General features: G+C 44.9%; 1 protein-coding gene across 1 annotated transcript in view; it reads right to left on the reverse strand.

Moving 5' to 3' along the window:
- The window catches only part of GLG1 (golgi glycoprotein 1), an 85,590-nt gene extending 77,717 nt beyond the window's left edge, over positions 1-7,873 (reverse strand). Inside the window, exon 1 of the mRNA XM_056862636.1 lies at positions 7,440-7,873. Within this exon, the coding sequence (XP_056718614.1) occupies positions 7,440-7,838 (399 nt within the window). The 5' untranslated portion in view covers positions 7,839-7,873. The remainder of the gene's footprint in view (positions 1-7,439) is intronic.
- Between the last annotated feature and the right edge of the window lie 10,877 nt (positions 7,874-18,750).

Here is an 18,750-nt window from a genome sequence, read left to right on the forward strand (position 1 = left end):
ATTTGCACACATTTATTATTTCCACTTGCTGGATTTCTAACTGATGATAGTATGAACCCAGGTCCTGCTGGACAAACTCCCCTCGCAAGACATCCTCCTTGGTATAAAACCTCTGCTTGCAGAAGCAAAGATACAAAAACCCCAGTACACAGAAGGAAGCTTTCTAGAAGTTTTGAAGTGATGGGTGGAATGTTTTCCTAGTTTAAAAAAGGCATTGTCTAGAGGGGAAATAGACACACAGCATATATAATACGTTAAGAACACTGAGCAGATCGTATTAGGATGCAGCACACAGCAGCAGTATATGATGATTTTGTGAAATAAAAGTATCTTATATTTTACTACTGAAATAAAAATATGTTCAAAGACAGAATTGCAAGACGCTACAACGTAAGGAACCCAAGCATACTTTTAGCTGATGAGCTAAAACTAGAAGGATCTTATTTGGGTAATAGGAACAGTCTAAATCTCTAATTAATCATCAGGCAGAAAAAAGAAGGAACTACAGAAATGAGTCAAAAAGTATTAGAATGGTGTTGGTGTTCATTTAATATTTATATAATTTTTCAAAACTCTCCATATAAACATTAGCTTAGTAATTCTTGCAACAACTCTGTAAGAAGGCCCAGGCATCCCGCTATTGCAAAAGGTGACAGATGCCAAGATACAGTGCAAACATCCCTATCATGTAATTAACAGATCATAACTGTATCTGATCAGCTAAATCTTATAAAACACTTTGATGCTCCTCCAATGAAAAGAACCACACCCTGTGGGTTACATTTAAGCTTTATGGAACTACAACTGAGGGCACAATCCTAAATAGTGTTAACCCCTTCTAAGTCCACTGAAGTCAGTGGGTTGTATCCAGCCAGTTTTTCACTCTATCTCACCCCAATTCTCCTCCTTACTGCAGCCCCCATCCCACAAGGCTTCTGTACATGCAGGTCCCATTATCCCCAATACATCCCTTCTGGGTAGTCAAAGGGGACCCCTCCCTCCTTTATCACTACTGGAAAGGGTGGTTGGATCCAGCCCATGATGTCTGGAAAGGTAAAACTCTGCTTAGGACAGCAATGACAAGACCATTGTTTCTTAAATAAAGCATTCATATTAAATATTTGTTGAGGAAACATTCTGAACAGCTAAACGGCAGTGGTAAAAATACTTCAATACTGTATCTTGTAAAATATTTTGCAAGCTCTCTTCGTTGTTCTATATCAAGCCTCAAGAACTCACACAAAGAATTTCTCAGTTTTTTCTACCTCATCTCCCTGTCTTAGCATTGCTAAGTCAGCAACTATGCTACCCCAAAGAAGCACTGAAAACAGATACACACACCCAATTTGGCATTGCCCTTCCTACAGCTCTTATACAGCCAAATGATTTCCAGAGGACTAGATAGAAAACTATGGAAATGAAATTGGGTGGGGGCAGGAAGAAATATCCAGAAGGAGCAGGGAGATTTAAAATCATTTTAATTAGAGTGATAGAACCACCAGCCAGCTTTCAGAACCCCACCAAGTACCTTGAATCAGTTTCAAGTTAAAACAAGGTCAAATACAGCCAGTACGAGTTAAACTGACACGGCAAAATGCACTACACAGGAACGCCAAAAAAATCTGTTCATAATTTCTGTGCAAAGTACCATCATATTACTCTTATAAAACTACCATAAAATTCCAATCCACATACAGAATGCTCCCTTTAACACACATTTTCTTCTTCCTTCCCTCCCCAGTTGTAGTGTACTACATCATAGACATTTTTGGACAGTTTAAACACCCCCTAACTCGCAGACTGCACTAAATCTCTATTCATTCCTCAACCACTCAAGTACCCTATCTTTAAATAATGGCAACTAGCAAGAAGCAGGATAAGAATACATCCCAGCACTTCAGAGATGGCCTGTGCTAAAATGGCTTGCTATACAGTTCACAAAACACCTCAAGTGTTATCTATAGCTACACATTAAGTGAAAGTTAAGGCCACAATTCACAAAGATGTGCAACATCTTTCATGGCCTTTACTCATACTGAAAATAAATTATTTGACTCTCGTCACTGTGTGCAAACCAAGTTCAGCTGCTGGGATCACAATTGCAAGGCAGATCAAGACACAAAGAACTGTGTGAATGGCACACAGGGCACAGTCTGACCTAATGCCAGGGCAGAAATTGCCCCTGGATTCAAGCGTCCTGCTTCCTTCTCTTCAGTCTTTCTGCGCTGTGCTAGGACATTTGGTTAAAAAAAACCCAGAAAATGTACTGAGCCTGTGGATTCCATTTCTTTGATTAGCTACTTTGCACTGCTAAACAAGTAATGCAGAAACTCAGAACTTAATATTTCATTTGTTCAAGGTAGTAAAAGCACCAGCACACAGATACTTAGGAACTTTTAATTTACAACAAGTAAAACATCTCACTGCAAATTATAAAAGCTTTTTCAGTAATGTATTATAATTTCCTCCATTTTCTTCAATAAATATTAAGAAAAATCTCATAGCCTGTACTGTCATACTATTCAACACTACCTTCCCCAAATAAACAGGCAGATTCCATCTTTTCCCCATCCATGAGTTTTTAATCTTGGCTTCATCAAAGTAGCTCAGGTCAGCACAAGTGATTCTTGCCTCATTCATTTTATCTTTGTTACAGTATGGTGTAGTAGTTAGACTGCCACACTAGGATCTGGGAGATCCAGGTTCAAATCCCCATTCTGCCATGGAAGCTCACTTAGTAACCCTAGACCATTTTCAGCCTAACCCACCTTACAGTGTTGTTGTGAGGATAAAAAGTAGGGGGGGTGACATTGTAAACTCCTTTGGGTCCCCAATGAGGAAAAGGGTGGGGGATAAATATCTAACTAAAATAAATAAAACCCTGTGAGGTAGGTTACGCTAAAAGAGTGACTGGACAAGGGAGCTTCATAGCAGAGTAGGATTTCAAAGACCAGACTCCCTGGTCCTTCGATGACTCACTAGGTTCCCAAAGCAGAGTAGGGATTCAAAGACCAGACTCCCTAGGTACCCAAACACTGTTAAGTATGAGCAGACAAAAGAATAGAGCTGAAATAACACAGTATCAATCAGTAAGGTTGTTTATGCATGGGTACTTTCACTCACATTCGCCCCCGATCTGCCCTGGTTGTTCCTTGGAGTTATTCATGAGTTTTCCATCCATTAGAGATGACCTCATGCCCAGCCCTCGCAATGTCTTCCCATTCCTCTGTTAACCCAACTCTTCCATCTTCCCTGAGCAAAGCCTGGGTGAAATCCCCATGCAGAAGGCAAAGTGAAGGGCACGCAAGCTTAGTTTCGCTCACAGCCAATTATAAAGCAGCATGTCCAGAGGCACGGATTGAAATACTCCCAGCTTCCCGGGAGCTCTTTCTGAGCACAAGAAAGGCTATTTAAAACTGAGGCTTGGATTTCTCCCCCTCTTTCAGATTGCTCCATTTTTGTTTGCTGTTGTTGTTAAAATGCTTTTTTATGGGGCAAATGGGTTTGTGGGGGAATTTTCTCTCACAGTAAGCACTACAAGTAAGCCAATTACAAAGCAGCATTTAAAGGGACGGGACTTGATTTGAGCTTGGAGACTGCTGTAGCATAGATTCCCAGCACTCAAGTGTGGGTCCAGCCTGCAACGAACCTCAGGTAAAACTCCCATGCATAAATTACCTAAGACACACAAGTCTCTGTAAGATACTCTGAGACATAATTGTTCAAAGTCAGGACATCTTTTAAAATTAGATAACAGGCACTCTGTCTCACCTTCATGATACAACCCAACCCACCTTTCAACTATCTACATTAATTCTTGTAGGTTATCCGGGCTGTGTGACCGTGGTCTTGGTATTTTCTTACCAAGACCATGGTCACACAGCCCAGATAACCTACAAGAACTGATGAACTCTGACCGTGAAAGCCTTCGACAATATCTACATTAAGATTCCCATCTAAGCCTCTAAATCAGCAACTGATGATCAGCATTCTGCTTGGGAACTCGTGATCTCTTTCCTTAAAGAAAAAGTCCTGCAGTCACTGAAAGTCAACTGGGTGGATGATGAGAATCCTAAGTGAAAGCTCAACACTTCCCAACCAACAGCTCCTGACAAATAGCATCTCACCAGCTATGAAGCAGGCATGAACACAAATATCCTCCCCTCTTCCCAACTAGGGTGGCAGAGTTCAACTGGTACCCTCACTCTGGAAGAAGGATATAACTCTTTCTGCAACCCTCACCCTGGAAGAAGAGTACAACTCTCTCTGCCACAGTTGTAATCCTAATGACTGCCTCCCGTGCAACATCTCTTCAGGTGATGGCCAATGGTACTTAGGCAAGCACCAATGAGTATAGGGCAGAGACAAACAGTCAACCATCCTGTACCAAACAGCAATTTTTAGTGCAACCTACTGAGGCTGGTTTTCTCTCTTCCAAGTTCACAGGCTGCCCTGGCCCATAAGAATGGACACAGACAACAAACAGGCACTTCAGATAGGTCAAATAAATTTTGTTTGCTTCTCAGAGAGTAAAAGCATGTGGGTGGTATATTCTACAACTATGGTTGCCAGAAATGCCTCAGCAAATGCAGGGAGATATTGAGGGCTGTATCTGGGGAGGATGTGATGTCACTTCCTGGTGAAGCGCTAGGAATTTCCCCACAACCTCCATGGGTGAACTCCATAGACAAATGAGGAAATTCCTAGAGAGTCACTCTGGAGGCCATTTTTTCCTCTCATTTCTCGAGGACAGGGAATGGGGTTTACCTGCCACTGACAGGCAAATGACAAGCCTACCCACAACATTACAGAATCACCCAGATAAGTTATACATCTTTGCAGTTCAAAGACATCATTTGTTTTTTGGTTGTTTTTAAAACATGCAGCTGAGATGAACTTGCTATGAACTCAGTATCTGTATTTAACAGGAATAAGAATCCTATCAAGCTACATGCAGGTTACGTGAACCTCGGGTCATCTTGGGAACAGATAAACTCTTACTATAACATAGTCATCAGCCCGTCAGGGCACCACCTGTCAGCTCTGTCCTTCATTTTGCTAAGGCAGCAATTGCCTTTCCTGCATATTTGTCACACTGCAAGCAATTCTTTGGGCTACAGCTGAAAGTTAACCTAAAGCGGTCTTGCAAATAAGTCCATGAGCATTGGCAGCCTGACTGCACATGTGCACGCACACACACTTAGCTTGGTCAGTCATTTGCAGGACACAGGCAGCCTGAAGAGCTTACCTCCTTGCTCATGTGGGAAAGGTTCCTCACCACAGGCAGCCAAGCAAAAGTAGCTATTTCCAAGCCTGAATTACAGGCTCAACCTCCACCCACCCTCCATTAAACTTAGAAGTAGCAGAGATAGCTCCATCTCAGAGCACAGCTCAACCAACTATAAACATGTTTCTGACGTACACTTGATTGTGTGTTTCACTAGCTGTCCAGCATAAGCTAAATGAGAACTGAATCATTTTTTTAAAAAAAAAAGCAGAGTTGTTTGCACCTGCAACTACGAGCACGCAGCCTAAAAGCAAGATGTTTTGCTTCACAGCATCTGAAGGACTGAGCTCTGACTCAGGAAAGCTCCTGCTGGAATAAGTGTTGTTCGTCTTCTGTTGGGCTTCTGTTTTGTTTTGCTTCACAGCTAGCACGTTTCTGTTTACCATCAAAGATATTTTTCAAGAGTTTGACACTGAAATACTGGCAACACTGTTGTCAGCCAAGGATAGTAACAGTAAGAACTAGGCAAAACAGGGAAGCTCAGCTTTGGCCACAACAGGGTACTTTCCTTTTCCTCCCTTCAACTGAATGGTCGAGTGTCCAGGAGAAAGCAAAACTCCTATTTGTCCATAGGAACAACTTTTATTTATGTATTAATATTTGGGAAGCAGCAAATAATCTGATTCTCAGGTTGGTTTTGTTAAAGCAGATATTGAAACACATATTCAAGCATTCAGGAAGGCATTTGTTTTTGTTTTACCTTGGCTTCATGGTTTCAAAACTGAGTTGAGGCAAGGACGTCAGGCTGTTCCCTGACATTCCTGGGAGCATAGGAGGTAGGGCACTGCATTATGTGCTGCCATCACTTCCAAGTGAAACCTCAAAAGTGACATCAGCACATCAGGTGACACTGTGGGCACTCACTAGCCAAAAAACAACGGGGTAGGAGGGTACTCAGCTTGCTGGGGGTAAAGGGAAGATGACTGGGGAAGGCCCTGGCAAACCACCCTGCAAACAAAGCCTGCCTAGTAAATGTCAGGATGTGACATCACCCCATTGGTCAGGAATGACCCGGTGCTTGCACAGGGGACCTTGATCTTTACCTTTTTAGAATGATTGCCCATCATTCGCTGGGAGGCTGCCCGCTCAAAGTGGGCAAACGGTAACCGTAAGCTGAAAACATATGAGGTGTCTTGCTGGGTCGGACCAATGCTCCATCTGGCCCAGCATCCTGCTGCATACATAGTGGCCAATTAAGTTGCACCAGAGGGCCAAGGCAGCAACCAGGCACAGTGGCCAAGGCCTTTCAATGGCACTGCCTCCCAGCACTTTTCAACCACTTACCTCTACTGAGCATACCTTCCGAATGGCTAAATTTGGATTCCCCCCTGAGCTTTAAAGCGAGCTCTACGCTCTGAGACAATTCCTGTACAGCTGAATGTGTTTCAATATCCGCTTTAACAAAACCAACCTGAGAATTGGGTTATTTGCTGCTTCCCAGATATTAAAAGGTAAAGGTCCCCTGTGCAAGCACCGGGTCATTCCTGACCCATGGGGTGACGTCACATCCCGACGTTTCCTAGGCAGACTTTGTTTGCGGGGTGGTTTGCCAGTGCCTTCCCCAGTCATCTTCCCTTTACCCCCAGCAAGCTGGGTACTCATTTCACCGACCTCGGAAGGATGGAAGGCTGAGTCAACCTTGAGCCAGCTACCTGAAACCAACTTCTGTCGGGATTGAACTCAAGTCGTGAGCAGAGCTTGGACTGCAGTACTGCAGCTTTACCACACTGCGCCACGGGGCTCCCAGATATTAATAAATGAATAAAAGTGGTTCCCGTGGGCAACTAGGAGTTTTACTTTCTCTTTCTGGACCCTCGACCATTCAGCTGAAGGGAAGAAAAGTTCAGTTGCTCCAACGGGGCCTCAACGAAGACAGTACCTGCATGGAGAAGACTCTGCATAGGACGTGACAGAAGCCCCCCCAATGAAGCCCCCCCCCACGCCAATCACCGCGTCTTAGGGGGCCCCCCGGGGCCTTCACAGGCAGAGCCCGTGCCGGGTTGGTTTCCTGGCCGCGCTGCACGAAGGCGGGACGCTCAGGGGAGGGAGAGGCGGAGTTTCGCAGGACGCCGCCGCCGCCGCCACCAACGCCGACCACCCCGTGGGATTGCACAAAGTGGCTCCCCTTCGCCCCCTCCTCGGCCCCGCTCACCTCCCGCACGTCCTGCAGGCACTCGAGGACGGCCAGGTTGTTGGCCCAGCTGTGCTTGGGGCAGACGCGGGTCACATCCTCCCGGCAGGCGGGCTCGTCCGCCAGCTTCCAGCCGCCGCCCGGGGGGCCCCCCGCGCGAAACGGCCGCGCCACCCCCCCGCCCGGGGCCGCCCCCGCCAGCGCCGGCTGAGGCGGCTGCTGGGCCCCGAGCCCCGCCGCCTGCTGCGGCTGGAGGGCAGCCCCCGGGAAACCGCCGCCGCCTCCTCCTCCGCCGCCGCCGCCGCCAGGGAGGCCGCCCGCTCCCTGCTCCGCCCGGGCCGGCCCCAGCGCCAGGAGCAGCAGGATGAGGAAGGGGCCCGGCCCGCGGCTCCCGGCCCGGACACGTCCGCACGGCGCCATCTTGGATGCGACTCCTCGGCCCGGCCCGGCCTCGCTTGCCTCAGACCCCGCCTACCGCGCACGCGCGCGCCGCCCCCCTCGCGCCGAGGGGCCACGCCCCTTCGCCACCCGCCCCCCTAGGCGCGCGCGCGCGCGGCGTCCGAAGCAAACGTGACGTCAGCGCGCCCCGCCCCCCTCGCGCCGAGGAGCCACGCCCCTTCAACGCCCCCTAGGCGCGCGCGCGCGCGCGGCATCCGAAGCAAACGTGACGTTGTGCGCGCCGCCCCGACGCGCCGTGGAGCCACGCCCCTTCACCGAAGCAAACGTGACGTCAGCGCCCGCCGGGAGGGTGGCTTGTGGGTTGAGGCTCCGGCGCGTGGTGGCGGCTCCTTGGCTCTTCCTCCCCTCCCCCTCGTTGGTCCCCCCCCCTCAGTCGCTTGGCAACCGCTTCCCCATCCGGGTCCTCGGCCCTACAGGTGGCCGTGCCGCCTGGCGCGCTTTGGTAACTTCTTTTTTTATTATTTTAAATAATTTTTATTTTCTTCATTTAATAGATTAACAAAAACAATATAATCGTAATAATAAAAAGAAAAACAAGTAACATCTCTAATTTAACAATAAATTGACTTCCCCCTCTCTCATCTAAAAATAACTTGCATAAACTTTTGCTAACGGAGCTAATCCCAATATTATTTTAATTAACCTATTCTTGTCATATCCAACATTATTAAATCAATACCTAATATAAAAATTAATACAGAGTATAAATAAGGGATTAGATCAAAGAATATCCTTTAAATGGTCCCGTTAAAAAATAATTTTCGCAGTAAATTCTCCAAGCCTCCCCTTCCCCCCAAAATTGTACATTGTCATTCTGGTTTATCAAAGCTGTAAGCTTCGCCATCTCAGTCAATTCCAGCATCTTTTTTATCCAGTCTTTTTTGTCTGGTATCTCTACTGTCTTACACGCTTTGGTAACTTCTGAAGGCGCCTCGGGAGCTCAAGCTTGTCCATAGCGAGCAAAATGGACCAGATGAATGAAGTTCCTCCTGTCCCGCCAGCGAAAAATCCAACAAAATAAAGCAAGAATCCAGCGTTGCCTTGAAGACTTGAACACAGTAGAAGCTGCCTTCTACTGAATCAGACCCCCCTGGGTCCATCAAAGTCAGTATTGTCTACTCAGACTGGCAGCTGCTCTCCAGGGTCTCAGGCAGGGGTCTTTCACATCACCTACCTGCCTAGTCCCTTTAACTGGAGATGCCGGGGACTGAACTTGGGACCTTCTGCATGCCAAGCAGAGGCTCTGCCACTGAGCCCCGGCTCCTCCCCTGTGTAATCCGCCTCGAGTCCCAGTGAGAAACTTTACATTTCTTCCAGTCTAAATTTTCTTGTGTCAATGCTGACAGTGATGGACTGGGTCTAAAAATATTGGTTGCCAGGAGACAACTATAAGGCTATCATTTATTTTTTATAAGAAATAATTTAAAAAAAAAATGCATAAGTGGAAAAAAGGTACAATTAAAATTTTAGTTTCAAAAATGACTGGCACTGGACCTATCCTACTGGCACTGTGGCCAAGGGGTGTAATGAGTGAAACTAACCTCATGTTCTCTTTCCAGTTACCACGAGCCCCCATGACAGCTATTCTGCTGTGGTACCCACTATGCTTTCTCCATATTCCAAAAATGTCTGCAGACTCAGTCGGGGTGGTTTGTGTGTGTGTGCCATCGAGTCACAGCTGACCTATGATGACCCCATAGGGTTTTCAAGGCAAGAGATGTTCAGAGGTGGTTTGCCATTGCTTGCCCCCGCTCAGTCAGGTTAAAGGTACCTTTAATCAGGTTAAAGGTAAAGGTAATTACTGAGCCATGGGGTGACGCCACATCGCGATGTTTACTAGGCAGACTATGTTGATGGGGTGGTTTGCCATTGTCTTCCCCAGTCATCTACACTTTACCCCCAGCAAGCTGGGTACTCATTTTACCAACCTCATAAGGATGGAAGGCTGAGTCAACCTTGAAACCCACTATCTGAAACCCACTTCCATCGGGATCGAACTCAAGTCATGAGTCAGATTAGGGACTCCTAAATAAATGATTGATAAGTAGGACTTGGATAAGCATCCCCAGGGAGAAAAACATCTTGATCCCAAAGCTCTACCAAAGGTCAGGAACGTGCAGGAACGTTCCACAATTCCATTTTATCCTCACAACAACTATGTGGGGTGGGTTAGGCTGAATGAGAGTGACCCATGTCAGTTTCATGGCAGAGTGGGGATTTGAACTGTGGTCTCTTCAGTATCGTTTCAACAATAGCCACCATTGCATTGCCTCTTTTTACCAAGACCTACTTCGAGCCTTGAGATCAAGCTATTACTGCTGTATCTTCACTGAAGAAAAGGGTCATTTTAACATTAAGAGGTCAAACACCTTCAACTCTGTCAACTAAGATGGATAGCTTACAGCTATCGGGTTTTTGCTGCAGTAAGGAAGTGTTATGCTAATTGCCACAGAAAAAAGGCATGCTTTGCATAATGGATAATAAAAATCTTGGATAATATGCAAAGTCAAACCAATGTTCTTCTAAGTACCAGTTGTGCATAAGGACAGAAACAGATGAACAGGTGACTAGAGTAGTACCACTAGAGAGACCCATTCCTCAGTATCCATTTCCAGACAAGCAGACGGAATTTTCAAGCCCCACATCAACTGACTATATGGTAAACCAAGGTGTGGGATTTGCAGATTTCTAAAGAGGAAGAAATGGTGAGTTGGGCAGCCCAACTACATCTCTGCTAAAATGTACACTAGTGTCTATTTCTTAGTGGGCATCTACAGACAACGAGAGAAAAGACATTCTTAAAACTAGAAGTGTGTCTACATCTCAGTACCAAGGAGCCATGCATCTGCATATGAGAAGAGCGAGAAAGTGCAGCCCACCAGTCCTGCAGTCCTCTGCAGAATGATGAAGAACCAGTACTTAGAGGTTTAAGTACTTAGAACCTAAACTTAGAGGTTTAGGCAAAATGAGAGCCATACACGCATTAATAAAAGGGCAACCCTGTGTAAAGGAAGGGCAGTGTTATGTGGGTCACATGCATACCCCTATATTCATGGCAACCAGGGACTTCCTGAACCTAATTTTTCTTCCATTACAGGCAGGGGACTAATTACAAACCTGAACTGAAAAGACAGTTTGTACAGGCCAGTACTATGACATTAAATTCATGACAACCCCCACCACCACACACACACACACACACACAATTTTTAAACAAAATGGCAGATGCACACAAAATAAAACACTTATTTGCAATGAGAATCTGATCAAAAATGGATCAAAGTGTCTTCATTTATTTCATTGCAGATACATTAATTCTTAATCCTCATTTCAGGCCAAAGAGAATTGGTCACACCAAATGGACGGAGCTCAAGTACCTTTTGTCACCCTCAAAACCTTTGTTTCTACATAATTAGCTTAAAATGTTAGTTCTGACTCAGTTTACATAATCATAGACAGATGACCACAGCAGAATCAAGAAACGATTCTGAGCTACAGCAGGTTTCAAAGTTCTTCATCACGTTGGATGATTGACAGCCAGTCCAGCTTGTGTAGTGTAGTTGCTAATCGCCACTGTTGGCAAATGGTTCCTTGTGATGATACTAAATTGGGAGGGGTAGCAAATATGGTAGAAGACAGAGCCAGGATACAGGATGATCTTGACAGGCTGGAGAATTGGGCTAAAACTAATAAAATGCACTTCAACAAAGATAAATGTAAAGTTCTGCATTTAGGTAGAAAAAATCAAATGCATAATTATAGGATGGAAGAGACTTGTCTCAGCAGTAGTGTGTGCAAAAAGGATCTTGGGGTCTTAGTAGACCAAACACTGAACATGAGTCAGCAGTGTGATGCTGTAGCTAAAAAGGCAAATGCAATCCTGGGCTGTATCAACAGAAGTATAGTGTCCAGATCATGCGAAGTGATGGTATCACTTTATCTGCTCTGGTTAGACCTCACCTAGAGTATTGTGTTCAGTTCTGGGCACCGCAATTTAAGAAAGATGTAGACAAGCTAGGACGTGTCCGGAGGAGGGCAACAAAGATGGTGAGGGCTCTGGAGACCAAGTCCTATGAGGAAAGGTTGAAGGAGCTGGATATGTTTAGCCTGAAGAGGAGAAGGCTGACAGGTGATATGATAACCATCTTCAAGTACTTGAAGGGCTGTCATTATAGAGGGTGCCGAGTTGTTTTCTGTTGCCCCAGAAGGTCGGACCAGAACCAGCAGGTTGAAATTAAATCAACTGGGGCAGTTATGCTTGACATCTACTCAGCTGGTAGCTTGCTAGTCTTCCAAGTAACGTAAATAATTTGGGTGAGACAGGTATTCACCATTGAAGAGAATAGGAGGTGTGGTATCCTCACTCAGAGTCTTACCTCAGAAAACGAAGTTAACGTCTGAATCCCCTTCAGTGTAGCAGAAGCCAGAGGGGGTGGCCAAGCAATTAGGCAACCTGAAGGAACACGCCTCTTTCCCAAGTTCACTTACACATGTTCCTTTTTAGACATACAAACAGGTGAAGTTGTCTTACACTGAAGGAGGCTATTGGTCCATCAAAGCCATAAAGGCCACTCTGCCTGACTGTGACTTAGGCACAGATCATTCTCGTCACTGCTTATAGCTGGAGACGTCAGGGATTGAATCAGCAAGCTTGTGACTGCAAAGCAAATGTTCTATTACTGATTGATGACCTTCCTTGGCAGAAACTGGTGAGACTGCTCGTCTGGAACATGCGCTAAACACAGGGTCCACTGTAAAGTTCAAGGTAGCAATGGCTATAGCAACGGAGGGCAAGAGGAGTATGGAAAGACAGGCTGGTCAAGCACAGGCCACCCATTCCATTGGCTCCTCTTGAGGCAAAAGGGAATGGTGGTGGAAGAAGGAAAGGAACTGTGGGATTTGTGTTGCCGTGGGGTAAGGGGAGTGGGGAATTTTGGCAGCGATTTGGGAATGGAGGACAACAGCCAGGGAGCTCTTGCTGCTATAAGGCAACCGAGTACAGTCAGGTTATTGGTTCTTGTAGGTTATCCGGGCTGTGTAACCGTGGTCTTGGAATTTTCTTTCCTGACGTTTCGCCAGCAGCTGTGGCAGGCATCTTCAGAGTAGTAACACAGTCAGGTTAGTCGAAGGATGATTGGGAGAGGTCTATGAACGTCTTGGCCACTGCTGGAGCTAGGGATTATGTATTGAAGTGTGCAGAGATCTTTGTCTTCCTTGAAGCTCAAACCCTGGCTCTAAGGTGCTGCTGGACTGAACACCAGCTCTCTTCTCTTTGAGGCCTTTTCCTTTCTTTGTCTTTTCTTTGTATCCTGGATTCCCAAGCAGAAACCGAAGGCATGGTTTGAACTTTCTGCATACAGTAATTACAAAAGGGTAGGGAAAACACAGACTATTCTGTTGGGTACAGCATCCAGATTCCTGATATATTTCCAAAAAAGCAAGTTTTTACACCATATGAAGTGAATATATGCATAACAACATATGATTAATGCCTGATGAAATTTCAGAAGCTGTCTGGCTGATTTCCAGGGGTCATGGAGATGACATTTCTCTTTGCTGTGTCTCTCCCCACCCCCCACCTCCTTCTCGGATCTAGCTGAACCAAAATGATCTAAAATAGGAAACAGGGTAGAATAAATTCTGCAAAATTGGAGAAATCATGTCTGCCATATCTTTATCATACATACAGGTTAAAGAATTCAAGGCAGCAAAATTTCAATTTATTATAAGCAATTATTTGCATCTTCTACCCCATGAACCAAAAATAATTCGGGCTGCCTCTGTTATATCTTCATCTTGATTATCCAAAATCACATGGTTCATATCTTCAGGCACTGGTCAAACCAGGTAGTCAACCTCTTTACCATGCTTCTGAAAGTAGGCGGGCTCAATTGAACTTTATTATTGTTATTATTATACCCTGCCCTCCCCCTGCAATTGGGGGCTCAGGGCAGTTTACAACATGGGATAAAAACATCAACCCATTGATACTCACAGAGCAGTAGTACAATCCAATCAGTAAATTGCTAAAAAACCCAACAACGATGGCTTCTAAAGTTACATAATATCTCCCAATGTTAAAACAATTAATTGTAAAGCATTCACCTGATAAGAGACTGAGGTTTTCCTCTGCTCTTCCCCACAAATGGCAGTAGTTCTTTTTGGGGTTCTGCACATTATCGGGACATCCCCCTTCCTGGTTTCTCTGGCTGTTACAGATTTGACAATACCAGTGTCTCCTGGTGGTCAAACTCCTGTTACAATCTCCTGCCAACCTCACTGCAGTGGGTTTTTTAAAGGATTGAGGGGATAGAATCCTTTTGGGATAGAATCTGAGCCTAAATTAAAAAAAAAAAACTTAAAACCCAGATTGATCACCAAGGGATAATGGGTAATCAAACAGGAACAGGGTGGTTTGCTTTCAAAAGCAAACCAGGACAAAGCTTATTCATAAGGAAACACACAGCTGAGATAAATATTAACCTCCAGGAGGTTATTAGCCAAGAGTTGTGGGATGTTAGGTTTGAAACAGTACACCGGGGGTGGGGGGGAGAGAGAATCCTTTCTCAAGCAGGTTTATAACATATATAGACAGCTCCCTGCAGCAACTAAGTTACACACCAGGGCAAGCAAACCCCATGGGCTGCCGTAATACCTAAGTTAGCCAGGCAGGGCAACTTAGCCAAAGATCTGATATCTTCACAGATCTTTTATCTTGCTCTCTCTTTCACCAAAATTAAAAAGCGCATTAAAGAGCTTGATTATAACGGCACTACTTTTCGTGCTCGCCGTGTTTGTTCATCCCAGTTCTTCGGAATACCACCACCACGTGGTTTGCCTGCTTATACTTATTATTTGGCAACTCCTCATCTTTCTAGAGCCTTCTGTTTAGCTAGACTGAATGCTAACCCCTCTATGGTTACACAGGGCAGGATTTTGAATATACCATATCCAGACAGGGCCTGCCCTTGCTCTTCTGGCTCTATCGATTCATTAGCTCATGCCCTCTTGGAATGCCGCTTTTATGAGGAACTTCGATCACGTTGTATCTCTCCCCTTTTAACATATAAATCTAATGCCTCTGTGTCTGACATAATGCCTTTTTTACTAAGTGACAGGGATCCCAAGGCTACATTGTCAGTGGCAAGATTTGTTTCAGTCCTTATATCCCTCAAAAATTAGATATATGCTGCTCAAGATCAATGGATCAAGGAGCTTCTAAGGGATAAAGGAAAGGTTCATCTACCCTTCAAACAACCCTCCTCACACCAAAATATTGTCGAAGGCTTTCACGGTCAGAGTTCATTGGTTCTTGTAGGTTATCCGGGCTGTGTAACCGTGGTCTTGGAATTTTCTTTCCTGACGTTTCGCCAGCAACTGTGGCAGGCATCTTCAGAGTAGTAACACTGAAGGAGAGACACTGTCCTTCAGTGTTACTACTCTGAAGATGCCTGCCACAGTTGCTGGCGAAACGTCAGGAAAGAAAATTCCAAGACCACGGTTACACAGCCCGGATAACCTACAAGAACCTCCTCACACCGCCGTCCAAATTCTATCAGATCTTAACTGGTCCTCCTCCCAGTACCCAGCTCCTATTGGCTGGCTCAGAGCTCTGCTCTCCTTGGCTCCTATTGTTGCTGGAGTAAATGTGTGTGCTCTGCCTTCACAATAATTACCCAAGCAGGATTAGGGGAAGTGTGAACATATGAGATAGGAAGACGTAAGCCTAGGAATCCTTCAGCAACTGGAACTGCCCCGCCTGTAAAAGATCAGGTGGACCACATGGGTTGGCTGCAGCTGTAGTGATTGAAACTGTCATAATGCGTCCACATATTTTCCACACAGACCTTCTGAAGACTCATTATTCAACGTCCTTCAGCAGAAGTGCCCAGTGGACTGTGTCCAGCAAGAGCAATCTGTTTTACAAAGAGGAAGTAATAATAAGTCGGATGCAGATATCATCAAAGGATTTATGCATTTCAGTATTTCCTTTAGCCTTTCCTCTCTGTTGAGTGTTCTCAGAGTCTCATGAGTTCAAGGGTCAAATATAAAGAAATATGTCCCGAACAATATTTAACAAACGATGCAACTAAACTGCAATATTCATCTGAATCCAAGTCTCTCGTGATAAACAAGTACAAATTGTTTCTGGCACCAAATCTTCTGTGCAAGGACAACACAAGGTCAGATTCTCCCCAACAATTCATTAAATTTCTTCCCCCTTATCTGCCATGTTGCAATCTGCTAAGGGTATCCAACCTCCAGGTGATAGCTGGAGATCTCCTGGGATTACAATTGTGATAGCTAGAGATCTTCTGGGATTACAATTGATCTCAACAGAGATTAGTTCCTCTAGAGAAAATGGCCACTTTGGCAGGTGGACTCTATGGCTCTTTACCTGGCTGAAGGCCCTCCTCAAACCCCACCCACCCCAGACTCAACCCACGAAATCTCCAGGGATTTCCCATCCCGGAGCTGGCAACCCAAGACCTGCTAGTAGACTCTCTATGGATAAATTCTATAAAAGTATGTTTTCCTTCCCAGACTATGCATATGAGATGCAAGAGATTTAAGCTAGGCTAATACCACAATACATATCTCTTGCTACCGTACCATTTTCATACACCCTACAACTGAAACCTCCATTTCTCAGCTGCACTGCTCTGAGCTTTACTGCTTTAGCCAAGTTTTTATGGTACGCCAGGCCCATAAGCATTTTTGCTTTTGGGTTTCAGTATGGTTGCACAGGGATTTTGTGTGTCTCATAGCCACCTCAAAATCCAGCTAAACCAGATCTGCCACCGCCTGAAGATTAATAATAGCGATATGGAACACTGTTAGACTGCTGCAGGTGAGTCCAGGGTTTCTTTTCTCATGGGAAGGAAGATAATTTTCCTTGCCCAAGATGGAAGCCCAGGTGCGCTAAGCAATGGTTTTTCCACTTAATATCACTGGGAGATGCACAAAGCACAGACTCGTGGAAGGGAGGGGGCATTCACACAGCCAGTCTGTCAAAGGAATTATCGAACTTTTAAAAAGCTTTATTGTAAGTACCTAGAGATAAGAGAATGGGAGGGAAGGAGGTAAAAATATCTTGGGATGGTGGTCCCACCTGTTCTCACCTGCTCCAGAGGTGGGATTGCTATGTCCCTTTGCTACCGGTGGGAGTTTTTTGGGGCAGAGCCTGAGGAGGGAGGGATTTGGGGAGGGGAGGGACTTCAATGCCATAGAGTCCAATTGCCGAAGCTGGCAATTGGGCCTGGAGAAACTTCCCTACAAGGATAGACTAACGTCGAGGTCAGCTTCTTTAAAGTTCTGCATAGTGTTGACAGAACAAAGAGGCAAAGGGAACTTTCCCCCCTACAATACTAGAATTCTGAGTCAGAGCCGGAAAACAGATTCATATTAGACATAAGAAAATATTTATTTACACAACGTACAATTGGTTACTTCTTTTCTTTATGGGATTCACTACTCCGGGGATACTAGTTTCAGTAGCTTTAAAAAGGACTAGAGATGAATTCACAGTGGGCACATCCAGAAAAGGCTATTAATTATGAAAAACTGCTTCTGAATACCAGCTGCAGGAGAGGGGGAATGCTTTTGCTTGTGGATTTTGTTATGGTAAGCAGGATGCTGGGCTAGATGGACAGTCAAATACAACAGAGCAGTTTTTACATTCATACTTTAGGCCGGAGTTCACAGCAACAGTGTAACAGCTGCCCCCAGCATAGCCTTTATTTGTAGATTAAAGAATGCTTAATGTGTAGGAATTTGTCCTCAATGTAAGCACTCTATGGGTTGGTCACCTTTCTGCAAAGAGTTACAGATCAGTCCTTGATATAGAGACAGTTCCAACGTACACAAATTGTGCAGAACTGTGTTTCAGGCAAACGAGCAAAAATCCTCCAGAGGCACTCAAGCCGTTTCGTACTACCAGAACTTCCTCAGTTTCCTTTTGCAGTTTGCTTCATGCACATCTATTAGCTGTAGAATTTATAAAATAAAATCATATAACTAGTTGATTTCATTTTATAAATTCTACAGCTATAGACGTGCATGCAGCATGGAATGTGTGTGTCTTGTGATATATGTATATATAGGAATAGTAGTTGTGCACACTTAGGAACATAGCGTTTGTGTATAGATGTAGTATGTAAGTGGAATATATTTTTTGATACTGTTAAACATTGTTTGTGGCCATTTCTATGTGATTTCAGTCACGCAGGTCTTATTGCATAGGTTGGTTTAGCTGCTAGTCTGGCTCAGCATGCAACTCACCAGTGCGCCGCAACAAATTTACCAATTGGGGAGGGGGGAAGGGCAGCTGTTGGATGGAACACCAACACATGTCGAGAAATATTTATATTCTTTATTCTTCATGTGGTGTAAAAAATATATAGAGAAACAATATATTACATAAGAATAAGGACAACTCAGAGGAGATGTACGTTTTGACAAGAGTTCAAACCCTAGGGGGGAAATTGTATTGGTTTTAATCAGACTCATCAAGTTCAGGTAGCAAGAACAGGTGCAGCTTCCGTTGGCTTCACACGAAGCCAAGTAAGGGTTTCAGCATGGATCAGTCTTGCAGTCTGCATAATACTCATGATGGATAGCCTTTGGCAAAACACAGAGCTTTAAAACAAAAACATGACCCTATTCAATCAACAGCAGAATACGAACAGCCACAGGACTCGTTTGTTTCTTCGCTCAGTAACGTGATTTTCTGCAGACTCCATTATCAGTCTCCCCACTTCAGTTGAGTCCTGAAATGGATTTAGCATTGCAGCTTTCAGTGATCTGAAGGACACTCCTTCTGTCCAGTGTTTACTGGGAACTTTGCAGGAATCTCACCGGAAATAATTTGGAC

This window comes from Euleptes europaea, chromosome 17, assembly GCF_029931775.1.
Source record: "Euleptes europaea isolate rEulEur1 chromosome 17, rEulEur1.hap1, whole genome shotgun sequence".
NCBI classification, from domain to species: Eukaryota; Metazoa; Chordata; class Lepidosauria; order Squamata; family Sphaerodactylidae; genus Euleptes; species Euleptes europaea.